The following is a 27355-nucleotide window of genomic DNA, read 5'->3' on the forward strand; positions in this document are numbered from 1 at the left end:
TCAGATGAGTTATTAGAAAAATCTAGGGTCTAGTAGGTGGTATCAATGGTTGGAGGAGGAGAAAGTATCAAATTGGTTGTAAGAGTGAGGGAGAACATGGCCTGAATTACCAGGAGGGATAGGAGGTCCACTTGAGGATAATGGCCATGACTGCTGGTCTGAGAGCTGTCAGCATGCTTGTATGTTTCTCTTAAGCCAAACTCAGCTGCAGAGAAACCAGAGAGCTGGATTTAACTGGAGAAGGGGTTTGCAAGGCGGGCAATTTATTTGCTTTTATTGTTAGTGCCCATCTCTCCTTCAGCAACATCCTTTTACCCTCTGTCACAGATCAGCTCAAATATCAGCTCCATGAGGACAGGGATCTTTACCTATTTTGATCACTGATGAATCCCAAATGCCTAAAATAGTGCCTGGTATATAGTAGATGACAAATAATTGTTTATTAACTGGACAAGTAAATGAATGAATAAATGAATGACTACTGAATAAGATGAAGTTAGAGAACAAGAGAGTTAAGGATTATACCAAGAAGTATTATGTGGAAGACAGAAAAATGAGCTAAATAAGGGAAATGAGGTCCCGAGGGCAGGAACTTCTTGTTAACGACTGAAACCCCAGAACCAGGATAATGCCTAACATATAGTAGGTACTCAATAAATATTTGTTGAATAAAATATAATACTGACAACACAGTGAAATACAAAGATGGAAAATATTGTGATATTTTGCTTTTTGCTTATTCTAGTTGTTCCTTATAGCAATTCACCTGGATTCTCTAGCAAAAATAAGTCTCTTTTCCAAAAGTTTTATAGCTGAAAGAACAGTTGGACAATAACTCGTGGTCCTCAAAATACACCCATCTGCTATAGAGGATAGTTCTGATAATCTAGCAGTTTCTCAGTTCATGCAACCATGAGGAAGTCAATTAGAATGCTGCTTCTCAAACCTCAGTGTACACAGGAATTACCTCTGAATTTTGTTTAAAATTGATTCTGATGAGGTATGTCTGGAGGGGGCCCAAGATCTGATTTTCTAATTAACTCACAGGTAATACTGGCATTGCTGGTCTAAACCCACACTTAGAGTGCTTGAATTTAGAGTGCTTGGCTACTAAACACTTGAAGGAAAGAGGTTTGTGAAGGCATTAGGAGCCGTTCCATCAGCATGCACTCAATATTCCAACAATGAATCTTCAAATTTACCTGGAAGAAGCCTCCAACCTTTCTTCTTTGAGTTATTAAAATGGAACAGTCCTCCTTCTAAACCCGGCCCTTCTCCTAGTGCTTTTGATGACAGAAACAACCTTTCTTTATCAGCTATCCCCACTCGCCTGTGTCTACCCCTCCATATCTGCCAGTCAAATTCCACCACTGATGGTACCCCAAATCTCCACAAATACAACAAACAAAAGTTTTGATTTAGTTAATGTCGTATCTTGCCACTTCTTTGTAGGCAAACTCCTCAGATGGGCTATATGTATCTACTCTTGCTGCCTCCGTCCTGTTGCTTCCCATTTCCCCTTCAGCTTAACCCAACCAGGCTTCCCTTTTTGCCCGTTTAGCAAAGTGGATTGTCCAAAGTCATAAATAACCCAGAGTCACTAGGTTTTTTTTGGATATGTGGCAGTGCTTGACCTTTCAGAAGTGTTCCACACAGTTGACCAATCACTCCTACTAAAAATGTTATTTTCCCATTGGTTTTGATTTTTCTCCAGATGTCCTGGTTGTGTCCTCTCATTCTCCTTTCCTAGAGGAAAGCCTTCTAGCCAACTCTTGAATATGAAATGCTTCAGAGCTGTCCTAAACTCTCTTCTGTCCTCAACACTGCATCTGGTGGATGAACTCATACACTCTTAAATGTCTCACAGGCTCCTTGAACTCGTTATTTCCAAGATTAAAGTCATTCTTTCCCCCCAAAATATGTTCTTCCCACAACAATCCCCTTGATAATAAATAAACCATCACTTACCCAGTTCCTTAAAGGGTAAATCTGGGACCATCATTTACCTCTTCCTCACTACCCTGTACTCCCATGTCCATATCTGCTTAATCACCATATCCTGTTATTATGTATCTGTAGTTTCTCTCCCACTGCTCTCATACTGGCCCAAGGCATCACCACCTCTCACCAGGACCAATGTGAAATCATTCTAAATGGTCTTCCTGTGTCCACTTTTACCTGTCTGCAGTCCATTTTCCACAGAGTGTAACCAGACTGATATTTTCGAATGGAATCATATAACTCCCCTGCAGAAAATCCAAAAGCTTTCCATTCCTCAGGATAACATCCCCAAACCTTGCCTGGCTCACAGTGACTTTCAGCAGCCTGATCCTTGTCTATGATCTCTTCTTGTTCTCGTGTAACCAGTTGTCTCCAAGTGCTTCAAATACACTGGCCTCACTGTTCTGCCTGAAGGTCTTCACGCTTGCTTTTCCATCTGCCTGAGTAGTGTTTCCCCTCATTTTGCTTAATGATTCCTCAGTCATCTTTGGAATCTTAGCTTACATATCACTTACTCAAGAAGTCCTTGCTTAAATTTTCATCCCAGGTTCTGTGCTTCCAGAGTGCCTTCTGCTTCCCTTTCCATGGTACAATTCAACAACTCCTCATTGGACAATAAGTGACATAAATAACACAAGCTAGCATGTATTGGTACTTACTCTGTACCAGGTCCCTGTGGTAGGTAGCTTCTAAGATGACCCCAGATGATCTTTGCTTCCTGAGATTAATAGCCTTATATAATCTCCTCATAGGCAGTAACTTGTTTCTCAACAATAGAATACTTCGAAGTTGAGAGGATATGATTTCTGCGTTAGAGTACAGAAGATTCTGACTTCCATCTTCCTAGCAGACTGTCTTCTTTGTTGACTTTGATGAAGCCCAGTGCCATGCTGGAGATGCCCAGGCAAGGAACAGCCAGCTAGAAAAATGAAGCCCTTAGTCCAAAATGCCCCAAAGATATGAAGCCCTCTAACCATCACTGCATGAACTTGCAAACGGATCCTTCCTCATATGAGCCTTCAGATAAGATGTCAGCCCTAGCCAGCATCTTGATTGTAGCCTGTGAAAGGCGCTAAAGCACAGGAGCTGGTCAAGCTCTGCCTGGATGCCTGACCCATAGAAACTGTGAGATAATAAGTGTATGTTGTTTTGAGCTGCTAAGTTATGCAACAATAGGTAACATATAATACCCTTCTATGAACTTTTTTCTTCCTTTAAAAATATTTTATTGATTATGTTATTACAGTTGTCCCATTTTCCCCCTTTATTTCCCTCCACCCTCCCCTCCCCTCCCACCTGCATTCTCTTCCCTTAGTTCATGTCTATGAGTCATACATACGAGTTCTTTGGCTTCTGCATTTCCTATACTATTCTTAACCTCCTCCTGTCTGTTTTGTTCCTACCAATTATGCTTCTTATTCCCTGTACCTTTTCCCTGTTCTCCCTCCTCCCCCTCCCCACTGATAACCCTCCATATGATCTCCATTTCTGTGGTTCTATTTCTGTTCTAGTTGTTTGCTTAATTTGTTTTAGTTTGGGGGGGGTTTTAGGTTCAGTTGTTGATAGTTGTGAGTTTGTTGTCATTTTAGTGTTCATGGTTCCTTTTCTTACATAAGTCCTTTTAACATTTCATATAATAAGGGCTTTCCCTGGCTGGTGTAGCTCAGTGGATTGAGCACAGGCCTTTGAACCATAGAGCTGCCAGTTTAATTCCCAGTCAGGGCACATGCCTGGGTTGTGTCCAGGTCCCCAGCTGGGGGCACATGAGGGGCAACCATACACTGATGTTTCTCTCCCTCTCTTTCTCTTCCCCTTCCCCTCTCTAAAAAAATAAATAAATAAAAATAAAAATAAAATAAGAGCTTGATGATGATGAACTCCTTTAACTTGACCTTATCTGGGAAGCACCTCATCTGCCCTTCCTTTCTAAATGATAGCTTTCCTGGATAGAGTAATCTTGGATGTAGGTCCTTGCCTTTCATGACTTTGAATACTTCTTTCCAGCCCCTTCTTGCCTGTAAGTTCTCTTTTGAGAAATAAACTGATAGTCTTATGGGAGCTCCTTTGTAGGTAGGTGACTGTCTCCTTTTCTCTTGCTGCTTTTTAAATTCCTTCCTTATCTTTAATCTTGGCTAATGTAATTATGTGCCTTGGTGCATTCCTCCTTGGGCCCAACTTCTTTGGAAGTCTCTGAGCTTCCTGGACTTCCTGAAAGTCTATTTCCTTTGCCAGATTGGGGAAGTTCTCCTTCATTATGTTTTCAAATAAGTTTTTAATTTCTTGGTCTTCCTCTTCTCCTTCTGGCACTGCTATGATTCGGATGTTGGAACATTCAAACTGGTCCTGGAGGTTACTAAGACTCTCCTCATTTTTTGAATTCTTGTTTCTTCTTTCTGTTCCACTTGAATGTTTCTTTCTTTCTTCTGATCTAAATCGTTGATTTGAGTCCCAGTTTCCTCCCCATCACTGTTGCTTCCCTGTGCATTTTCCTTTATCTCACTTTGCATAACCTTTACTTCTTCCTCTATTTTGTGGCCATACTCAACCATTTCTGTGAGCATCCCAATTACCAGTGTTTTGAACCCTGCATCTGATAGGTTGGCTATCTCTTCATTGCTTAGTTGTACTTTTCCTGGAGCTTTGATCTTTTCTTTTATTTGGGCCATGTTTTTTGTCTCAGCACACCTGCTACATATTAAGGGGTGGAGCCTTAGGTATTCCCCAGGAGGGGGCAACCCATGTCACTGAGTTGTGGCACTGTATGTGGGGGAAGGATCCAAAAGGGAACAGTGCTACTTGCTGGGCTCTCGGATGGCTTTCAGTCACGTTCTTCACTGCCCACAAAAAAATTGGATCTTTCTGGTGCTGATTCCTGAGTGGGTGGGTTTGTGTACATGCTAGGACCCTCTGGGACTCTCCAACGGATGACTCTCCTGTGAGGCTGGGAGTTTCTCCTGCTTCCACAACCCCCACAGAATTTTTCAATCAGAGGTTTTGAGGCTTTATTTCTCCGTGCTGGAAACCTGGGTTGCTCCCCAGTCATTTCTCCCAGATTGTCTGCATGCAAATGTGGGACCGCCAGGTCTGCCAGTTGCCGCCTTGCCCACCCAGGTCCTCCAACCACCACCTTGCCAGGAGTCCTCTCTGCCCTGGCTGCCCTGTATAAACTAATATAATCCTTATAATATCTTTATCAGGTAGGATTTCTGTTTTACAGATAAGAAAACTGAAGCAGTTTCAACTTGTTCTAGAGCACATGCTGGTAAGGGATGGAGCCAAAACTTGCACCCATGTTGTTAGGCTCCAGAGTCTGTGCTCTTAACCATTTCAGCTGCATGAAGGCAGTGGCTTTGTCTGATTTGTTCATAGCTGTAGTCCCACAATGTTTGGCTCAATGGTTGGTTAATTAAATGATTAGTTAAACAGAAAATTGCTAAATGATGAATAGAGTTTTTGGTGTTCATGCAAGGGGAATTTTATAAAAGTATTCTCAGTATGGCTATACCTCTTTGTTCTCAAAGTCTTCTTCTCATTTTGAGGTATGGATTCTTCAGGCGTGCTAATCAACTAAATTATAGGTGCATTTCTCTCACTCCTCTCCTTTTTCTAAAGTGTTTTTTTAAAACAATTTAAATTATATTTTATTGGTTATGATATTACAATTGTCCCAATTTTCCCCCCTTAGCCCCCCTTCACCCAGCACCCCCACTCCCTCGGGCAACCCCCACATCATTGTTCATGTCCATGGGTCATGCATATACAAGTTCTTTGGCTACTCTGTTTCCTATACTGTACTTTACATCCCCATGTAAAGTCACATCCCCAGGTGACTACCTATTTGTACTTTTTAATCCCCTCACCTATTCAACCTTTCCCCCACACACCCTCTTCCATCTGGCAACCATCAAAATGCTCTCCATATACATGATTCTGTCTCAGTTCTTGTTTACTTAGTTTGTTTCATAGCTTCAATTTATTTATTGCCATTTTAATTTTCATAGTTTGGTTTCTTTTTTTCTTATATTAAGTCCTTTTAACATTTCATGCAATAATGGTTTGGTTATAATGGGTTCCTTTAGTGTGTGTTTTTTTTTTAATCGGGAGGCTATCTGCTCTTTGATTCTAAATGAGAGCTTTGTTGGGTAGAGAAATCCTGGCCATAGGTCTCTGCTCTTCATGACTTTGAATATTTCTTACCAATCACTCCTAGCCTGCAAAGTTTCTTTTGAGAAATCAGCAGTCTTATGGGAGCCGCCCCCCCGTAGGTATCTAACTGTTTTTCTTTTGCTGCTTTTAAGATTCTATCTTTATCTTTACACTTTGATGTTTTAATTATGATGTGTCTTAGTGTGGTCCTCTTTGGGTCCAACTTGTTTGGAACTCTTGCATGTCTATTTCCTTCACCAAATTAGGGAACTTTTCTTTCATTATTTTTTCAGATAGATTTCCAATTACTTGCTCTTTCTCTTCTCCTACTGGCACCCCTATGATGTGAATGTTGGAATGCTTGAAGTTGTTCTAGAGTCTCCTTACACTATCATCTTTTTTGGATTCTTTTTACTTCTTGTTGTTCTGATTGGTTGCTTTTTGCTTCCTTATGTTCCAAAACATTGACTTGATTCTTGGCTTCATCAACTCTACTATTGTTTCCCTGTAAGTTGTTTTTTATTTCAATCAGTGAATCCTTTGTTTCTCACTGGATCTTTTTTATTCTGATAAGATCCTCGCTAAGTTCCTTGAGCATCCTTATAACCAGTGTTTTGAATTTTGCATCTGATAGGTTGCTTATTTCCCTTTAGTTTAGTTCTTTTTCTGGAGTTTTGACATGTTCTCTCACTTGGGCCATGTTTCTTTGTTTCTGGATTTTGTCTGTTTCTTCAAACAAAAGCCTGCCTTTGTTTATTTCTATGTATTAGGTAGAGCTGCTATGACTCCCTGTCTTGGTAGTGTGGCCTAAAGTAATAGGTATCCTGTAGAGTCCAGTGGCACAACTTTTCTTATCACTCAAGCTGGATGCTTAAGGCATGCCTTTGTGTGGGCTGAGTACACCCTCCTTTTTTACTTGAGCTTTGGTTGCTGTTGGCAGGTGAATGGGAGGGATTTACCCAAGCCAGTCAGCTGCAAGGACTGACTGTGACCACTAACCACCAACGTCTGACCTCCATGGAGGATCAGCTATGCATGGGCAGGGGGGTGGTGCACTGATGTGGACTATAGCTGTCCACTAGGTACACAAGCCCTGGGGTTTCCCAGGTGGTGCAGGTCAAGATCAGCCCCTATTTGTGTTTTCCCCAAAGCCATCTGCCTGAGCTATAAAGCCATATGAGGTGGCTAATACTTGTGCTGGGCTCAGAGATTCCCAGGTGAAGCCAAGTTGTGAATCTAGGCTGACTGCTGCTAGTGTCATGCCTGGGGCCATTTAGCAAGTGGTACAGGGGCTGGGGGCTCACTGAGGCTGGCTGTTGCATATTTGAAAGAATTTAGGAAGTTGTAAAGCATGAGCCAAGACCAGACATTTATATGGAAATGCCACTGTTAACAGATGTATGTTGGGTGGGACAGAGCCTCAAGGGATCTCCAGGGTAGGGCAAACAGTGTAAGCCAGGCCAATGGAGTGTCAGATATGGCACCTACCTTCCAGCTCTGTAGCTGTATGTGGGGAGGGTTCAGAAAAAGGACAATGGCCTCTGCCTACCTTTCTGTTTGGGAGGAAGCTGTCACCCACTTTTGCCTTGATGCCAGACAGTCCAGTTCCTCCACTGGTGCCTTTCAAGCTACTTCCCTGGTGCTGGAGCTCAGAGGAAGTGAGTCTGAGTAAGTCCATGTGTGAGTTCTTTAAGGGGAACTACTTGGGATTCCAGGAATTTCTTCCACTGACTCATTTCCCTGGTTCTTGCAGCCAGAAGTTGTGGGGACTTATCTTCCTGGCACTGAAACCCTGGGGTGTGGAGTCTGGTGTGGGGCTGGGACTCCTTACTCCTGAAATATCCCTCCCAGTTTTTTATCCAGCACACATGGAAATGGGTCAGCCTATTCTGCATCTCCTCCCCTCCTACTAATCTGGATGGATGTGGTTTCTTTAATTTTGTATTTGTCAGACTTCCATTTAACTCTATTTCTGATGGTTTCTATATTTTAGTTGTAATTTTGATGTGGTTGTGTGAGGAGGTGAGCGTGTTTACCTATGCCACCATCTTGACCGAAGTTCCCCTGGAGTGTTTCTTTGGTCACCTACCAATGATTCTGTGAGCCACCAGTATCCTTTCAATAGGTTCCTTCCCTCTTTAGTTACTCAGTTGACTAGCTCAGGAGCTCAGCTCTTCCGCATAACAAAATGAGAGAAACTGAGGGAGAGAAGCTAAGAGGAGACAGCCTGGAGGGAAGCATGGACATGGTGGAGTTCTTGAGGGAGACAGAGGGCTTCCCTACATGATACAAAACTGTAGCCTGTGGGAAAAGAGGAGCTAGTGAGGAATTTCTGAGGGCTGGGTGGTTGGAGGACTTGTAACAACATAGGTTCCCAATGATTCATTTTCACCTGTTTGCATTTCTGCACTGCAAATCCTAACGGCACAAATTTTCCGTCAAGTTTGCTGTATGTAAATGCCCTACATAGGTGTTATGAGTGAAAATGAATGAAGCCACCCAGGTTGGCACAGAGTAGAGATGACAGGAGAGCTACAGAGATGGGCTGTGAGAGAAAGGTCAGCAAAACAATAACTTGGAGTCAGAGGTGACAGGTATGACCTAAGGCCTTGGGCAATTGCCCGAAATCTTGGTGAGGGCATTGAACTTTCCAATGGCTGTGACTTAGAAAGGTCAAGCTGGTTTTCTTTAAATATCCAAAAAGGCTTGGAGACCTCAGCTGACATCTGGGTCATGCCGGTATTATCTCTCTGTCTTCACTCAGAAGGACGGGCTCAGGGATCAGTCACAGGGGACACCGAATGTTGTTTCTATCTTTACCATGGGAGTAGTAAGCTTTGCCTGTGGAAGGAACTGTTAGTGACTCCACAAAACAAATGGGAGGGGCAGAGCTAGGAGAGCCCCGTGCCAAGAATTTTCAGATGATAGGCTGGAAGCATTGCCTTTTCAAGGTGAAACAAAGGCACATGTTTTATTATTCAAACACACAAATTTTAAACAGGAAGGATTGACTATGATAAGACAGACCCAATGGCACAGATGTGTTCAAAGATCCCACCAAACTCTTCCTTTTGGAAAATAAACAATGAGGTCAAACAATGAAATAAAAACCTTCCTGGAGACTGCAGTGAAGTCAGTGAATTCATACAGCCTAGGCCAGCAGCATCTAGAACTGCCAATTGTGCTTGAGCTGCACTCAACATAGTTAAAAGGTTCTTGATGTATGAGAACACTTGCAAGCCGCATGCTGTGCTGTGACTTTTAAAGGTGGCAATACTGTTTTGGATAAGACACACACTTGTAAAGGGGAAAGCATGTTCATTGCAAGCACTTCGAAAAGTATGAAGTAGTTTTCAACGCGCAGAGCACAGTCCTCCAGTGGATTGTGAGAGCATACTCACTGAATGTCGCAGTTAGGTATCAGGTAAGAACAATCCACGTATGAAAGCTGACAACTAACTCTCATTTGCTGTGGCACCATTGCAAACTCAACCTTTCTAAAATGTAGAAGCCTGTTATTTGGAAGACTTGCTTTCTTGGCAAAGTGGCTGGCTTAATAAAAATTAGAGACTGGCTCATGTGATCATACTAAAAATAATACAACCTTCTTTATAGACAGGTTTTGAATGGTGCATCTTCTCCACCAATTACCTGCTTCTCATAGGCTTTTCCCCCCACCTCCTGGCCTCTCCTTGTCCCACCCTCTCCCAGCTGTGTTAGATACCCACATTCCTGTAACACTGTGGGTGTAGCTGTCTCTCGTGGCACTTACCACATAATAATGTGGTCTTCTCCTCTCTGGCCCGTGAGACCCTGGAAAACAAGGTCCTTGCAGTGTCCTTTAAAAATATTCTCTACACACACAAAGCCTGCTGAGTGGGCGGTGCTCAAGAGAGTTGTCACTCTCCAAATGATCCGTTTGCTTGCATTAATGACACTAACTTTGGAATTAAACAAGATTGAAACAGGATTAAACAAGACTCTAAAGATTAGCTTCTCATCTTTCTCATTAGTTGCATTGTCAAATTACCTTAAAAAGTTAATTAAAAGACTAAAAATTCACTTTCTCTCGTTGTCCTAGATAAGCGATGGTCCCGTTCTGTGTTGCCCGCCACGCTTTCCCTTCTCCTACTCCCAGTTGTTTGTCTGAGCTCCGACTGCATTCAAATATTTCTCTTTCGCCTCACCATAGTCAAGAGCTACTATCATTGTGGAAGCCGACAGGAAAGGTGTGATCCTCTTTGGTAAAGTTTTAGCCATCATTTTTATTCTTGCTCCTTTTACTTTCTTTTTAAAGGAGGCCTGCAAATCACAAAACCTTGAAACCACAGTAGCTTGTGTTTATGTAAATTGGGATTAATTTTGTGTTGTCTTAAAATAGCTTTAAGTCACACAATTTATTTGTAAACAGGACAATTTTCTTAAATTATGTTCTGAAAGCCTGATGGCTGTCTAGGAGTTCTCCCAGGCATACAAATCTCCCAGTCACTGTTTTCCCAGTGATTCTGTGGAAAACAGATGGAGGGAATATAATTAGCAAAAAGCAGATATTGTAGGTTCCTTATTCTAAACTCCATGCTCTTTATACAGAGGTGGTCCTTTCATGTCCTCGTGGAATGCATTTTTCCCTCTTTTTTCCCAAATTTCAATCAAGCAGGGTCCCAAGTGGTCCAGAAGACAGACACAGTAAGAGGCGCCCCATTGATTAGATGGAGGCCAACTGATGAAAACGAGGCACAAGCATCCACAGCTCTCTCAGTCCACATTTCTCAATACCAGACAACTATAAAGTATTGTCCAGTGAGCTGAATTTGGCTTACCTAAGTATTTTGTTAGGCCTCTACAGTGTTTTCTAAATAATTTTATTAAGCCAATATTTTAAAATAAGGGAGTTCCTATAGAAGTATATGTGTTTACCTTTTCATGAACAAACATATGACCCAGCAATACTGGGCTACGCATCTACATGGGAACTACAGCTGAAGCTGCATGTGACTGTACTCTTTAAATAGAGCATGCATGTGTCTCCCCACTGTTCAGTTTCCACTGCCCATACATGGTTTGCCTCACATCTACTCCCAAATGGTTTTGCTCATTTCTGTCTAGTCACTGGAGGCAACTGAGTTTGCCATGAAGAACTTCCCATCAGGGTCCATTTCCTAGTTGCTATACCATTTTGAAATCAGAAGCAGCTTTATAAAAGTGACTGCTTTCATTAGAAGATTGGACTAGAACCTCCTCAGGAAGCAGTTGCCTGGCAGTTCTGGTTTGGCAGTAATAAGGGGTTCTCTGCAGCACCAAGACCTTCTTGCTCCCCCCACCCTGACCCCAGAGCTAGCAACTTTTTAAAATGTAAAACTCAGTGTCTCCAAAAATATGTCCTGTGGTACCTTTGTTGTAAGAAATGTTAACATCGTTATTTAAAAAATTCAGTACTCAGAAAAATAAAAAAAAATCAGTAGTCAGTTATATATGCATTCATCAGCAAAAATTAACTCCTGTTCTTTGTTTTGAATGAAGAGCCTTTAAAACACTGTTGTGCATTTCTAATCTCTCAGAGGAGGATTAATATGCAGTCTTTTTTTCTACGTATTTGACTGCAAATCTATTTTACAGGACTATCCCATGATACAAGTGTTCTACAGAATAACCTTGAAAAATACACATAGGAATTCGTAGGGATTTCTAACTTTATTATTTTTTCTTGTAATATTTCTGAAAAGTTACTCATAAACAAAGTAAAGCAACCTGCCCAAGACACAGAAATTGCAGCTGTGATGAAATAGGGTTGAAATCCCAGATTTCTGTCTTTCAGTAATAGCAGGATATGTGTAGACAATTTCAGAGTGTATATCATGCACTGATGACTAAATTTGGGGGAATATTCAAAGATAAATAGTCTTAGTTAAATCACAGCAGTGGAGGAAGGAAGTATCATCGCCTTAAGAAAGGAACAGCAACCTTAGCATAGACTCAATGATAAAAAAACACATAACAGTCATGAAAACAGGAGGTGACAGGAGGTTAAGGGGGTATTTGATGGGGATTAGATTGATTTTCATAAAAAGTGAAAGCACTGCTTCCTTTAATATTTGCATTTTTATATCAGAGTATAATGTATGTAGTAAGTACACCCTTTATATAAACAAGCCATACGATAGCTACAGTCTGATTTCTATCTCCCCTCAAAGGTAAGTCCAAATTAATGGGAAATTGAATAGAACAAAACAAAATTCTCTAATATCATCATTAATGCCTTATTAAAGACCAACTGGATAGTTCATAAGCCTCCTTTTCTGCTGAGAGTTTAATGTTAAAATATGTATATTGTATGTAGACTGAGTATGTGTGCTAATGGGGATTTCTGACTACATATGTACATTAATGTTTGGGTCTGTCTCAAGAACAATAGTATTGTTAACACCACTATCAGGTGAGGAATGTAATACAAAAAGGGTAGAGAAAATTTGGGATGTAAAAAGCACTTTTCCAAAATCTTACCCTTATATCACAGGTATTATCAAAATTTCTATTTCCTCTCAATATTTGTCCATTGTGTTTGTTATCATTATAATCATATTATACTTGTAATTCTTTACTGTTGTTAAAATGCGTATAACATCAAATTTGTCATTTTTACCATTGTAACCATTTTAACCATTTTTAAGTATACAGTTTAGTGGCATGTAATACATTCACACTGTGCAACCATCACCACCATCCATCTCCAGAACTTGTACATCTTCCCCAACAGCAGCTCCGTCCTCATTAAAGAACAACTCCCCGTCCCTCCTCCCCATTGCCCCTGACAACCACCATTCTCTTTTTGCTTAATGAGTGAGTTCTTTTAAAGAGAACTGTCATTTGGGATAAAAATCTTTTACCTATTGGGGGTAATTCTGTTCTTAGAAGCCATGTCAAATCTATATCAAATGCAAGTAATTATTCATGAATTTTCAGTGACTCAATTATACTCATGTATCCGACATGGTTCAAGTTTTATTCATTCACTTGTTCATTCATTCAACAAAAATTGCATCATGTTTTAGCCTGAATTTCCCTGAAAGCAGAGCTTGAGACAAGTAGTTGATTGGGGAAGTAATCCCAGGGGTCAGGAGTGAGAGGCCAGACTGAAAAAGGAAAGAGGTAAAGACAATTCAAGGATGCATTAGAGTGTTGGCCAGCATAGTAGGCTATTGGGCACCAACCCCCTGAACCTCCTAAGAAGCTTTCTGAAGTGGATCTCATAATTGTCCACATGGGCCATGGGCACCTCCTCTCCCCGAGGCATCAACATACTGTACTCTGGCTTATGCATGCTTGTGTGTCAAGTGGGTTCTCCCAAGAATCCATACCTTGGGCCAAAGAAGCACCAGGGCAGGAAGGGAGAGCTATGTGTCCTGGGCCCAGATAAGGTACTGACAGATTGTATCTGCACAGTGTGTGTGGAAGTTTGCACAGAACTGGGGGCAAAGGTCATGGTAGGGGGTGGGCTGGGAGGGTGTGATCACAAGACACTGAACTAGGCACCGGACTGGACTCACAGTGGTAAGCAAAAGGAGCATGGACCCCCCCTCATGGAACTCACAGAGAGGTGATGGAGAAGAGAGGCACAGGGGTTTGTGTGGAAACTCAGGACCCCAGGCTGTTCTGATTGAGCTGTCCAACCCCTTGAGAGTAGCTTCTGGGCACTTGCACTAGGGAGGCAGATGGGTGAATACATAGGGGAACAGGAGGTAAATACCATGGCCTCATGGACCTGACAGGGAAGGCAATGGTAAACAACCCCCCCCCCGACCAAGTAACTACCACTGAGACAGGTGCTGAGAATGGGAAGTTTGCCATCTTTTGGGAGCCATGAGAGGGGTTCTGGTAAATCAAATTAGTCAGGAAAGATTTCTTTAGAGAAATGATATTTAATCTGAGACCTGAAGGATAATATATGCTATAAAATAAGCATTAATCAGCTTTTATGGCTCAGATATTAGGACTACACTATTAATTGTAATCTTTTCCGTTCAAATTGCTCACAGTCCAATTGTGTAGACAAATGAATGATGACTACTACATATGAGGGGGAGTCCCCCCAAAACAGAAATTATATTCTGGAGGGTGGGCCCCTTGTAGTACAGGCTTCCCCTGACGGGCGAGTGTTCTAGGGACCCATCTGTATCAGTGTACAAGCTGCCATTGTTGTGACAGGCTGCATTCAGCCTCAGTAAACTTTTTTGAAGACTCAACCTATTTGCCCATTTCCTGATGGGTAATTTACACGTGCACCTGCCCACACCACACCAAGTGTTCAATGGTTTTTGAACGAAAAACACCAAGAGCCCCATGCCTGTTCACCTGTCCCCAGGCAACTTTTTTTTGTTTTCCTGGATGGAGAAAGTCCTCAAAGGGAAACGTTTTGCCAGTGTGGAAGGGGTGAAACAAAAAAATGGCAGAAGCATCAAAATCAACAAGTTCAAAAACTGTTTTGAGCAGTGGAAAAACTGTCTTGATAGGTATATGGGATCGAATGGCGAGTACTCTGAAGGTGACTGAAGTTGAAACATGTAAGAATAAAGGCTCATTTTTAATAAATAAATTCCGGGATGTTTTGGGTCTCCCCTTATAATTAGAAAAAGGCTAAGTAGTATCTGGTACAAGGGAAACGCAGGGGACCGGCCTGAGGGTGCTGGCGATGTTTCCACACAGGAGATAACATTTGGGAAGGTCCTGAAGCCTCGGGAGGACTGAGCCAGGTGAACCAGGTAAGGACATTGCTAGTGGGTGTTCCTCCAATAAGCAGAGGAGACTGCAAGGCATTCTGGGGGGAGTCCATGGGAACTGTAAGTTTACCTTTTACTTTTATAGTAACCTTTGTAAAGTCAGTTAAACATACCTGGATTATCTGCAAGACCCACCTTATCAATAGACGCTCTGTACAATTTCAGGGCCTACATCTTCAAACGTGTTTCTTATCACAGGGCACCAAGGAACAGCATTTAACTATCTGTTGCCGTGCAGAAACTCAGGCCCAGTATGTGGAGAGAGTCAACTAATGTCTAGGTTCTAATTTCGAGAAGTAGAAAATTCAGTTATCATGTGAAATATTCTAGTATTTAAGTGTTGGAAGGTTTTAAAAAAATTGTCTATGTTACCAAAACAAAAATACAGGCCACAGGTTTGCTCCTACTCTCTAGTATCTTGCTCTTTGGACCTTGGACCATTAATGAGGTATCCACCTCATTAATGGTCACATAGTTCCACTTCAGGTAGCAGGGCTTGAAGGAAATATGCTTCTTGCAAAACCAATCCTAACATAAAAAGGTAACCAAACAGGACCACCAGGGCCCAAAAGGAACTCGGGAGGAAGAAGAGGTGGTCTGGCCACTGGCCTCAGGTCACACAGGGGAGGCTGGCCCTGGAGAAGCATGGGCCTGGGGGCAACACCACAGGACCCAGCCATGCCAGTGCGGTGCCTGCTCTGCCTTGGAGTCGTGGCTGGGCCTCCACGTGGAGTGATGCCTTTACAAGTGATAAAACCCTTTTGATTCGGAAAATCTGAATTTGGATGCGGAGAAAACTAAAGGGAGAAAAACTAGATTGTAGCAGAGGCTTCTCCTTACTTCCCTTAACATCTGTTTTTCTTCTTTTTCTTAGTAGTAGCATATCCAAGTTTTAGGTAGGCACACTGCCACCTAGAATAAAGTTTCTATCTCCCAGCTTCTTTGCAGCTAAGTGCATTGTGTAACTAAGTGTCATTAAAGAGCAGAGAAAACTGACTTCTTAAAAAAATTCAATGGTGCTGATAGTTTTATCTATTTATATTTTAAGTGTACAATCAGTGTGAAACCTCTAAGGAAATTAACTAGGTATTCTCCAAAACTAGCACAGTAGAGCAGCAGAGTCAAAATTTTCTGCAGTGTGGGATTTGCAAAAATAATAGGTGAGCAGGTAATACATCCCTTTTTCCCTTTCTCCAAATAGAGAAGTTACTATTTGTTTTATATCTTATCAAAAGCAGTTTTTAATTATGTTTCAGAATCTCCTGCAGAGGTAGGCTTATAAGCCAGAGAGACAGAGATTCTAATTAATAATGAGAGCACTCCAACAAGAGAACAGACAGGAGTCACAAGGTCGAAAATGTATGTTACCACATGTTAAGAAGTTTAAGAGCCATGACCCTTTGATAGTGTGCAAAGCTGTTGCATGACACAAGTTAGTAAATATTTGGCCTAACACCTCTTAAACAATTGCTCTAAACATAGAGCAGTAAGAAAAGCTAATACTATTCCATTCGTATGTCTTTTCCGTGTTTGCCAGACCAAGTTTTAAGAGACATGGTAACACGTTCAGTGAATATAGACAAAGTCACTCTCTATACCAATAGAACCCCCAGCCTGGCTCCCTTATCCATCTACTGAGACTCGTCCTGACAGATGTTTCAAGGCTAATCTCAACTGTGTTGATGGGAAGTAGCATTTCCATGAAGTACATCTGCATGGCTGGCTTGGTTCATCCTCCTACATATAATGTTCCCATGTACAGTAGCAACTGGGGCCACATTTGGTCAATTAATAATTGTAAAGCCACTTCGAGGTGTAACAGGAGCAGCTGCTGTCTCATTTGGCAGGGGCTATAAGAACAAACTATAAACTCAAGTGTCCTGTGCAAATCAGGTGGCCAAAAACTTGTTTTTGTGACCCTTAGAAGTAATTTAAGATGGAGCTAGGAGGTTGCAAAGAAGGCTAGAGATCAAAGAGACAGGATTCATACGGAGAAGAAAGTTCTTGGAGATCCATGGCATTTCCCACTTTTATTTTTTTTTTTTTTGGCAGAGAGGAGGGATTTGACCCTTCTCAACCCAAGTGAGAAAGGATTTAAAGAAGTCACTTGAGGAGCTCGATCTGGGTCATCTGGAATGCAGTGGCCTCGTTTCTGGACTCTGAGGATGGCTGTTCAGGTTGCACACTGCACCCCTCTAGAGGGTGACATTCACATGGACAACAATGTTTTACAATCTGAACAACTGTACTTGGGGATACTGGGTGTCTGACTCAAACAGGCAACTGACTGTGGCTGGAGCTGCAGTTACATAGTAGCCACGGAGCCATGGGCCAGGGAGTTGAGGGTGTTTCTGGTGGTTGTGTGGCTCCATGAGGAAGAGCTGGCCTGGAGCTTCCTTAAGAAGGACCTCCTCACAAAAGAGCCTTCTAGAGCGTTCCTTAAGCTGGGAGACTGAGGGTTGAGCGTTGGCAGTGAAAATGGACAGGAGAAGGAATGATTGCCCTCATCCAATGGAGCTTGAAGTGGGGATTCTCAGTGGCGAAATGTATCTCATGTGGGAGTCAACCCTGAACACCCACCAAATCCAAGGAGCAATGACGCCAGATCACAGAGGAGCCATCCATGGAAGACTGTGCCCTTTTTTCTAACCCCCTTGGCCAGGGCCCAACCCTGGAGGGGTTGGAGAGGCAGCTAGTGAGGGAAGGTGTTGGAAGGGGAAAGATGCCAACCTACTCTAACAGTCCCTGAGCCTCTGACTCCCCAGACCCCAGCCAGGCTCCTTGGCCTGGATCAGGCCTTAGCTCAGGAAAGAGGGGGGATTGGAATTTGTTTATTATACTACATGGAACATTTTAATTACTAAAACAAGTCTTTCTTAAGACCACGGTGAGCTCAGGACATTCACACCTAAGAGAGACTGGGGGAGCCATTTGAGACTTTGCAGAGGGTCGGGGAAGGAATCAGCCCACTCAGTGGGTGCACAGGAGGAGAGGCTGGAGGGAAGATGATCAAGCTTCTCTTTGTGCCCATTGAGCGCCCCGCCTTCGGTGACCAGACCACACGGGAAATCTGCAAAAGAAATACCTATCTGTACCCGAAACATTTTACTTTGACCTGAAACATGTAAATGTACGCTCATCCCCAATATTTTTTTTAAGATTTTATTTATTTATTTATTTATCTTTAGAGGGGAAGGAGAGGAAGAGAAACATCAATGTATGGTTGCTTTTCGTGCATCCCCTGCTGGGAGTTGGCCTGCAGGGAACCAGCCTACAACCCAGGCATGTGCCCTGACTGGGAATCGAACCGCGATCCTCTGGTTCGCAGGCCCACGCTCAATCCACTGAGCTACACCAGCCAGGGCTCATCCCCAATATTTCTATGTAGAGCCATGGCCTTATGTGTGAGCCAGGTGAATGGGTCTGTCTGAAACTCATCCGCAAAATATCAGCCATGAGTTCCAATTTGGGTTCTCTTGCACTGGAATAAAAATGTTAAGAAACTTGCAAAGCAAACTGAGTATAGTTGTAAATGTATCTGAGTTCTTTTTTTCTTGTGTTTTACAGTTGTTTCACCCACACCTGTTTTTAGAAACTTGCATTTATTGTGTATTTTCACAGAATTCAATTTAGCATTTCAGACAAATAACTTTCTTTTTGTGCTCCTATTTCATCAGTTTGCATAATATTTAATTAAATTATGTAACAAGTACAAGTACCACTGTCATCACTGTCATAAACAGATTTGGGAACACACCCCGCTGGATAAATGCACAGTTGGACTTTGGGGGGCCAAAACCCCTGGGTGTACGGGATAGAGCCACTACCTGGGCCTTTAAGGATAACAAGCATCTGTCGGTCTGTATGTCTGTCAGAGAGCATGGAGAGCACAGGGTTCTCTGGCAATTGGTAAGTGGAGGTCAATCAAGTGAGTCTCCACTTTTGAGGTGTACAGTTCGAAGTAGCCAGCATGCAAAAGCTATCATTTACTGAGTACCTACTATGCGTCATGTGGGACACTGGGCACTGCACACACGTAAGCTCAGTTAGCGTTCACAGATACTGCTCCCCGTTTCACAGTTGGGCAAAGCAGAGCTTAATTTACGCTAGGTCAGTAAGTGAAATAGTCAGTGCTTGTCAGTCTCTAATGTGTGAATGAGTCACATGGGGGATGTGATTTAAAAGGCATATTTTGATGGAATGGGTCCGGGGTGGGGCCTGAGATTCTGAATTTCTAACAGGCTCTCTGATGCTGATGAGGCCTCCCATCCCTGGGAATCCGACTTGTTCTGAGATGGAGCCCAGGTATTGCTGTTTTCTAAATGTTCTCCAGGCATCTTTTACAAACTGAGGAGAGACGGTGGGTAGCTTGTTCCCCACTGAGGGCAGGAAAGTTGAGAAGTGGACTGATATGTAGGTATTTAGTTGTCTTTTAAAGAAATCCTTGCCTGAGGATGTTTTTTTTCATTGCTTGTAGAGAGAAAGAGAGGAGGGGAGAGACAGAAACATTGAACATTGATTGGTTGCCTCCTGTAACCAATCAGACTGGGGACCAAACCCACAACCTTTCAGTTACTGGACAATACTCCAACCAATTGAATCACACTGGCCAGGGCTAGATACTTGGTTTTGAATACTTAAGCTAAAACAAATGTTTTAAAGACATAGGACTAATACAATTTAAAACAATACAGAAGTTTATAAAATAAAAGCTAAAAATCTTTCATTCTTCCCATGTTATGGAGAATTTTGAAAAATCACATCAAGCTGTCCCTGTACACACTACACAACAACATTCTAACTTAATGACGTAGCATGAACTTTCACCGTCATCACATACAGGTGTACTGTGTCTTTGTTGACACCACGCTACATTCCATGGCATGGCTAAACCATAATTTACTTCATCAGTCCCTCAGAGGTGGACATTCACTTAACTCTAATTTTTAGTTTTACAAATAATATTTTGTGCATGTCCCATGGGTATGAGCACAAGTCGCTCTGTAGAACAGACTTCTAGATGTGGGATTGCTAGGTTATTTAGATAGCCATTCTCAAATTCCCCTCCAAAAGGCTCACTAAATCGATGACACTCCTACCATCACATTTAAAAATGTTTCTTTTGGGGGGAGAGACTGGTACCGCAGTCATGAGTTGCTTCAAGTTCATGGATGTGAGCTGTGAGCTCTTGCCTATTTCCAAAGGAGATATCCTGACTCCAGTTTCTCCCTTCAAATTCTACCCTCCACAAAGACTCCAGAATGAGATGTCCAGAATGCAAGTCTTACTCCTCTGCTTAAAGCCATCAGTGCTTCTTGTTGCATCTGATATTTTAAAGACAGATCCTGGTATCAACTTGACAGACCCTATGTTCAGACGAATTTATAGGGGGCTTCAAAAGCATCAGGGTGACTTTCAAGATGTAATACAGATTGCTGTCCGCGTTGGTGTTGAAAAGTTTGATTACAGGTGGAAATCTACAAGACGGTGAAGATGCACTGCATTTGGCACAGACAAATGATATGTTTTCAGTACAGTCAGTTGTCCTCTTACAAGATGTGATGACTTTGAAAAGAATAATCCCAATCTTTACGTCATGGAATTGCTAAATCTTGCTGGAAACAACAAGGGGAAAGTTGCAGCAATAGGGCAATTCGGTCTTGATTTTGACCGACTATAGTTTTGTCCCAAAGATACCCAGCTCAAATATTTTGAAAAACAATTTGAACTGTCAGAGCAGACAAAACAACCAATGTTTCCTCGCTGTCGAAAGGCACACGCTGAGTTTTTGGATATAATGAAGAGAAGTAGAGATCGGTGTGTGGGTGGAGTGGTGCCTTCATCTGACGGTACCGAGGAAGCAGCAGCTGCTTGGGTTGACTTGGGTCTCCGTGTAGGGTGTAAAGGCTGCTCACTGAAAACTGAGGCTAACTTGGAAGTTTTGAAGTCAATGCCTAGAGACAAATTAATGGTTGAGACTGATGCACCTTGGTGTGGAATCAAAAGTACACACGCTGGTTCAAAACATGTAAAAACTTCATTTCCTACCAAAAAGAAACGGGAAAACGGACACTGTTTGAAAGACAGAAATGAACCCTGCCATATAATTCAAATACTGGACAGATGAGGATCCACTGGAATTAGCCAACACACTATATAACGATACCATTAAAGTATTTTTCCTGACATGTAATTGGTATGTCTTCCATTTTCCATCATATATGTAAAATTTCATGGTAAAACTTAGTGAAAGTTTCAATAAAGGAATTCTCTGGGAGTTGTCCATAAAAATATTTCTTTCTCCCACACCTTGAAACTATGGTGTATCATCAATCTTTTTGGTATTCACCTGTTGGGGACCACCCTGCCTGGTCTCAGGAATTGCAACCGTTTAAGGCTGAGTGTGCGACCTCAGGAATGCGAGCCACTGAGGAGACAAGGCTTGCCTCTGGCAGCAGATGCTGCCCCTGCTTCATCTCCCTGCCCCCAAAGTGTGGTCAGATGGTCAGAGACAGGTGAGACCCCCTCAGAGGAGGGGCAACCTAGGCCAGACACGATCACTTGGGAGGCCATCATGGAAGGACTTGGAGGGCTGTGACAAAGAGGGAGTGATGGACCCTCGCCCCCTGGCTTTGACAAAGTCTGAGTCCCCATGTCCTCTGGAGGAAGTGCTTCCTGGCTCTAATCCACTTAAGCCTAAAAACCTATGATGGGGAAGGTGGTGTAAGCCTTGTGCTGGGAATGGCAGGCTCCCTGGGTAATTAGTCCTGAGAAGGAATATGTGAAACCCTGTGGGACCAGCTTTGTTTAAGAATGCTTTTAGTTAGATTATAAGGGCCTGAGCAGAAGAAGAGTTTACGTTCCCGAAGTTCTGTAGCCCTTTAGCTGACTGGCCCTGATTTAGAAGAAACCCTAATGGTTCTTTGTATATGATCTACTGTTTACTGCCTGACAATGATTAATAAGCTGTACCTGAGCTCTGTGCAAAAATCCCAGTAAAAGCCTGACCTGGCAAGGGTCGGGGCACTCTCTCTCCCCTGGTGAGAGAGTTGCCTGGCCACTGCAGTAGCTCTCTCTCCCTTTGAGAGAGTTGCCCGGCTGCTCCAAGCTGCTCTTCCCTGGAGAGGGTGGCGAGGTGGTTCTGAGGCTCTCCCCCCTTGAGGGAGTAGCCTTGCCGGCCCTTTTTCTCCACAGGACTCGGAAGTCCATGTGTATTTGTCTCATGTCTCATCCATGACGCCATGGGTACTGCTTGTCAGTGCACGTGTCATTCACCCATCCAATGCATACAAACTGGCTCTCACTGATATTATAGTTTGCATGTCATGGTGAATGCACGAGGATGACTGATCTACCTGTTAGTGAGACACAAGTATTCCTTCTTTTATGACTGCCTGTCTATATCCTTTGCCACTTTTGGTCGCCTGTCTTTTCGTATTAATCTTTCATCAAGAAATGCTTTCTTTCCTGCCTATTGTTCATTTTTTCAATTTGTTTTGTATTTTTCAATTTATTTCACAGAAGTTTTCAATTTTTATAGAGTTCAGTCTGGCAATATTTGTTCACAATTTCTGAATTTTACATTTCATATATAAGAAAGACTTCCTTATTTCAAGATGATAAAATATATTCCTGGTTTTTCTACCTAATGCTTATATAGATTTGTCATTTATTAATCCACATGATCATTAGTCCATATGCAAAGTATGTATTTTATTTATTAGTTGAAGTTCTTATGTTTTTTCTTTCATTTCCAAATGCCATTATTTTATTTCCAAATACCATTCTCTGCTCTTTATTAATCAGGCATTATTATTCTGGGATTTGAAATGCCTCTTTTATTATATAATCAATTCTACATATACAGCCTGGCCTCCTTCACTTTTTCTTTTCTTCTGTGACTGTCTAGAGCTGTTACAATAGCTGCAGTTTTATTTAACTTCTAGAAAGACAAGTATTTCCTCATTGTTGAGTTTTTCTTCTTTTTCGAAACAAATTTCTTCTCTACTTTTTTCCAGATGGATTTGGAATTCTCATGTCATGTTCTAGAGCAAATTGTCCCTGAAATTTTTACTGAAGTTTCATTTTAGTGGCTCACTAGTGTTAGAAGACTTGACATTTTTATAGTACTGAGTGTTCCAAATAGAAACAAGGTATTATCTCTCCATTTATTGATATATATTTTCTATCTTTATCACAGACATGGATCTTGTACATCTCTTGTTAAGTTTATTCCTGAGTAATATGTACACATCTTTCCAAATCATTCTAATACATTACCAACAACATGTAACAGCTACTGATTTAAATATATTTGTCTTCCAGTTATCCAGCTTATAAGGTCTAATCATTTCATTGATTTTTTATAAAGCTATAAAGTTTTGATTTGACAAAATGCATTTTAAAGTTTCTTTTTTCAGCTATGAAACTAATAAGTACTCAATAGAAATGTAGAAAAAAATGACACCAACAACCAAGAACCACTATAATCATTTTATTTATATGTTTTCATTCTTTTTAAAATTTTTTTAAAGGATTTTATTTATTTATCTTTAGAGAGGAAGGGAAGGAGAGAAGGAGAGAAATATCAATGTATGGTTGCCTCTCGTGAGTTCCCTGCTGGGAACTGGCCTGCAACCCAGGCATGTGTCCTGACTGGGAATTGAACTGTGATCGTGTGGTTCGCAGGCCCGTGCTCAATCCACTGAGCTACACCAGCCAGGGCCTTCATTCTTTTTATATATTTACATAGCTTCTTTTTTTTAATTAAATATTTTATTTATTTATCTTTAGAGGGGAAGGGAAGGTGAGAGGAAGGAAACATCAATGTATGGTTGCTTCTGGTGCATCTCCTGCAGGGAACTGACGCCTGCCGGAAACTGGCCTGGAACCCAAGCATGTGCCCTGACTGGGAATCGAACCGCGATTGTCTTGTTCGCAGGCCCGCGCTCAATCCACTGAGCTACACCAGCCAGGGCCTACATAGCTTCTTCTACATAATGTTGATCACACAGTGTGATTAACTGGGTGTAGTTTTAAAAATAATAAATGCATGCAATATGCCAAAACCACTCTGCTTGAGGTTTATGTGTTTGATACGGAACCCTGTGCTTCTCAGCAATGGGCAGAAATGCTAACGTAACTTCTTTTGCTGAGATTATTGAGTTCAGTTCGGTCCCTTCCTCGGCTGCCAGTCTGGCTTGCTGGCATTTGTGTCACCCAATTATAGTTCAGCGTCACGAAGCCACTCGCCTTCGCACCACACATAGCTGCTGACCTCACTGCACACTCAGCCGTTCCATTTCGGGCCTCGGCCGGAGTCACTCTTCCAGCACAGGTGATGCAGCGGTTGCTGGCGTATCGTTCTGTTTAAAAGGTTGACTAGAGTACAATCGACGTAATTTTCAAAAACCTTTTTAAAAAGACATTTCTCATGTGGCTCTCAGTTAAAGAAATGTGTGTATGGTTTGAGTTTAGACAGGCTGGTTTGCATTTTCCTTTGCATTACTTTAAATCTGAGTAACTTACTTGTTTATTTTGTTATCTGTAAGGACTGTTCTTTCATTCCTTCAGCTGTCTACTCAGTCACCTTACCAAAGAGGATTTCCTAGGCCTGCTTACATAAAATAGGAATCCCCACCCCATTCTCCCGGATATATGTGCCCCTAACATATGCAGGGCTGGGGCAAGAGTGTGAATGGAGGCCCACTCCTATGTCCAAGTATTTAAAAGGCCCAGCGGGGCTTCATACACACACATGTGAGTCATTCAATGCCTTTATTTAGGTCTCCTTTCTATCTTTCAATTATTATTTTTTTATACACTGATATCCTGGGGGTGTTATTGATGTGGCTTTTTAAAAAACTAAATGATTTATTTTCCATTACTTTATCTAGGCGATTATTGCCAGTCGTAATAGATATTTCATCGTTCTTCCTTTCCACCCTTTCTTTTTCCTTTCCAGCTGAAAGATTACCTTTTCCAAGATTCCTCGGCCACGTGACTAGGTTCTGGCCAATGAGACAGCAGTGGGTGTTTGATGTGGAACTTCAAGGGAGTCTCCTTCCTAAAAGGAAGGGGGAAAGAGGGAGAGAACCTGTTTCATTTTTGCTGGAGGTAAAGGGTGAACTACTTTGTTTTCTCTGCTGAAGACTGGCTTTCTCTAGCCAGGTATTCTGAGAATGTTTTGAACCAATCTTTATTTATGTTTTTCTAGAAAACTATCTTTAAAATTATATCATTTTTTAAGTTAACAACTGTAGCATGCTCTTGTCATTGTTTTACTCCTGAAGCTAGACTCTTTGCTATTCCCAATACATTGTTTATACATTATGTCTCTTTTTTGTTGTTGTTTAGATTACTTGTCAGATTAGGCTTGTCCATTTTATTTCTTTCTTTCAACATTTGATTGTTAAGTGATCTTAATTCTTTCGATTGGGAAGAAATGGGAAACCAAATTTCCCATTTGGTTTGTTCCTGCCTTTATTATTTTTTCCTTCCTTCGTTATCTTCATTCTTTGATTTTATTGTTTGTTTGTTTGTTTGTTTTTAGTTTCTTGAATTTGGGGGCTGGATTAATTTATTTTAAGTTTTTCTTATTTTCCAGTATTCACAGTTAAAGCTCTGTAGTTTCTTTTAAGTGTGATATTGGCTACATAAGACAGAAGGTAGGTATAAAGCCCTGGCATGTAGTAGGTGCCCCCTTTATAAAGTGTGAATTTATGTGTCACACAAAAGTCTTTAAAATTAAAAGAACTGTTTAAATTAATATTATCTTTTTAAAAAATATTTTATTTATTTATCTTTAGAGGGGAAGGGAAGGAGAGAGGAAGAGAAACATCAATGTATGGTTGCCTCTGGTGCATCCCCTGCTGGGAACTGGCCCCTGCCGGGAACTGGCCTGCAATCCAGGCATGTGCCCTGACTGGGAATCGAACCGCGATCATCTGGTTCGCAGGCCCGCACTCAATCCACTGAGCTACACCAGCCAGGGCAAGAACTGTTTAAATTAATATTATCTTGACTAAACATTTTCCTAATGACATTTCCATATTTATTTACTTTTCTTATTACCAAATTTTTAAAAAAGTTTTTTCCTAATATTTATTTGTTTATTTTATATGCTTTATTTTTATCATTAAAGACTTTAATTTCCTAGAGCAGCTTTAAGTTCAAAGCAAAATTAAGAGTGAGGTATGGAGATTGCCCACATACCCCCTCCCCCCCATCCCTATCCTCCCCCATTATCAATATTCCCCAACAGACTGGTACGCTCAGTGCAACTGAGGAAACTACATTGACATGTAATCACCAGAATCCATAGTTTACACCAGGGTTCACTCTTGGTGGTGTACACTCTATGGAGTTTTTGCTTTTTTAAAATTTTTCCTGGCTGCTCTTTAGAATTACCTGGGAAGGCTGATACTTGATACCATGACTCCGACCCACACCAACTACGTCAGAATCCCCAGACGTGTGACCCAGACAGCAGATATTTTAAAAGCTCCCAGGTGATTCTAATGTACAGCCAAGATTGAGATTTAAATTGATCTTAACTCTCTGTCCCATCTCTCCTAACCATAAGCTGCAGCTGTTCAGAACTGCTAAAAGTATAATAAAAGTGAGTAGATGTAAATGCAATGTAGACTTTGAATACTTTATGTAACAGTCTGGCAATATTTACTCACTGACACTGGCAATCTCTAATATGTAATTGAATATTACTCTAAATGTATATTTATGTCCATTTCCTCAGGGATTTGGCCAACTTATCATAAGGAAAAGAAATTTAAAAGGAGGGTAGATTTTTAGGCAAGTCCGGGAAAGCCTGTGTAATCACAATGGAGTTGAAAGGTTTACTTAAACAGAACTTTTTAGGCACAACTGAATTAAAGACATGGTTTGTTTTCTTGAGGCTGCTGATAAAGTAAAAGCAGTTTTAATGAAAAATCTGAGGTAGAGAGAGTTGGGTTTTCCAAGGTACTTTACAATATAATTATTTGCCTGGTCTTTGGAGGGGTCATCTTGGTGAGGTGTAAGCAGAATGATCATTCAGAGCTGGGAAGTCCAGGATTTTAAGTCCAGCTTGATTAACTGCCATTTAAACAAATGTGGGCAGAGGTCTAAACTCTCTGAGCCTCGGTATCTTTAAACATGAAATGAGGGCAAACTATCTTAAAGGGTTCTTTTAGAGCTTACTTAATTGGCACCAAATAGGTGGTAGAGTTTTCATGATATTGATTGCACTGCTTCTTATTTATCATTATATTAAACTTAATACATTGCTTTTTCTTTCTGCAGTGGTATCTCCAGGATACCGCTGGTGAACAGTAGCCATGGTGAACTCTGTCACCAAGGAAAAAAATGATGACCTGGTAGCTGCTGCTGACCTTGGGTCAGCGGGGCTGCCCTGCAGCCGAGCCCTGCAAAGGCTC

At 41.6% G+C, this 27355-nt stretch overlaps 1 protein-coding gene and 1 long non-coding RNA gene across 2 annotated transcripts in view; both read left to right on the plus strand.

The window, feature by feature from the left end:
- The window catches only part of LOC118992954 (uncharacterized), a 44658-nt gene extending 19627 nt beyond the window's left edge, over window positions 1–25031 (plus strand). The window contains exons 2-3 of the long non-coding RNA XR_005067746.1: window positions 22940–23074; window positions 24886–25031. This is a non-coding gene — a long non-coding RNA (uncharacterized LOC118992954). The remainder of the gene's footprint in view (window positions 1–22939; window positions 23075–24885) is intronic.
- On the plus strand, window positions 20048–21196 carry LOC118992951 (putative deoxyribonuclease TATDN1). Its single transcript, XM_037055014.1, has 2 exons — window positions 20048–20094; window positions 20264–21196. The coding sequence occupies exon 2, from the start codon at window positions 20674–20676 to the stop codon at window positions 21046–21048; it is 375 nt and encodes a 124-aa protein (XP_036910909.1). The 5' UTR covers window positions 20048–20094; window positions 20264–20673; the 3' UTR covers window positions 21049–21196.
- Window positions 25032–27355: the final 2324 nt, after the last annotated feature.

Source organism: Sturnira hondurensis, unplaced genomic scaffold (assembly GCF_014824575.4).
Source record: "Sturnira hondurensis isolate 20B ecotype Veracruz unplaced genomic scaffold, ASM1482457v3 Scaffold0000880, whole genome shotgun sequence".
NCBI classification, from domain to species: Eukaryota; Metazoa; Chordata; class Mammalia; order Chiroptera; family Phyllostomidae; genus Sturnira; species Sturnira hondurensis.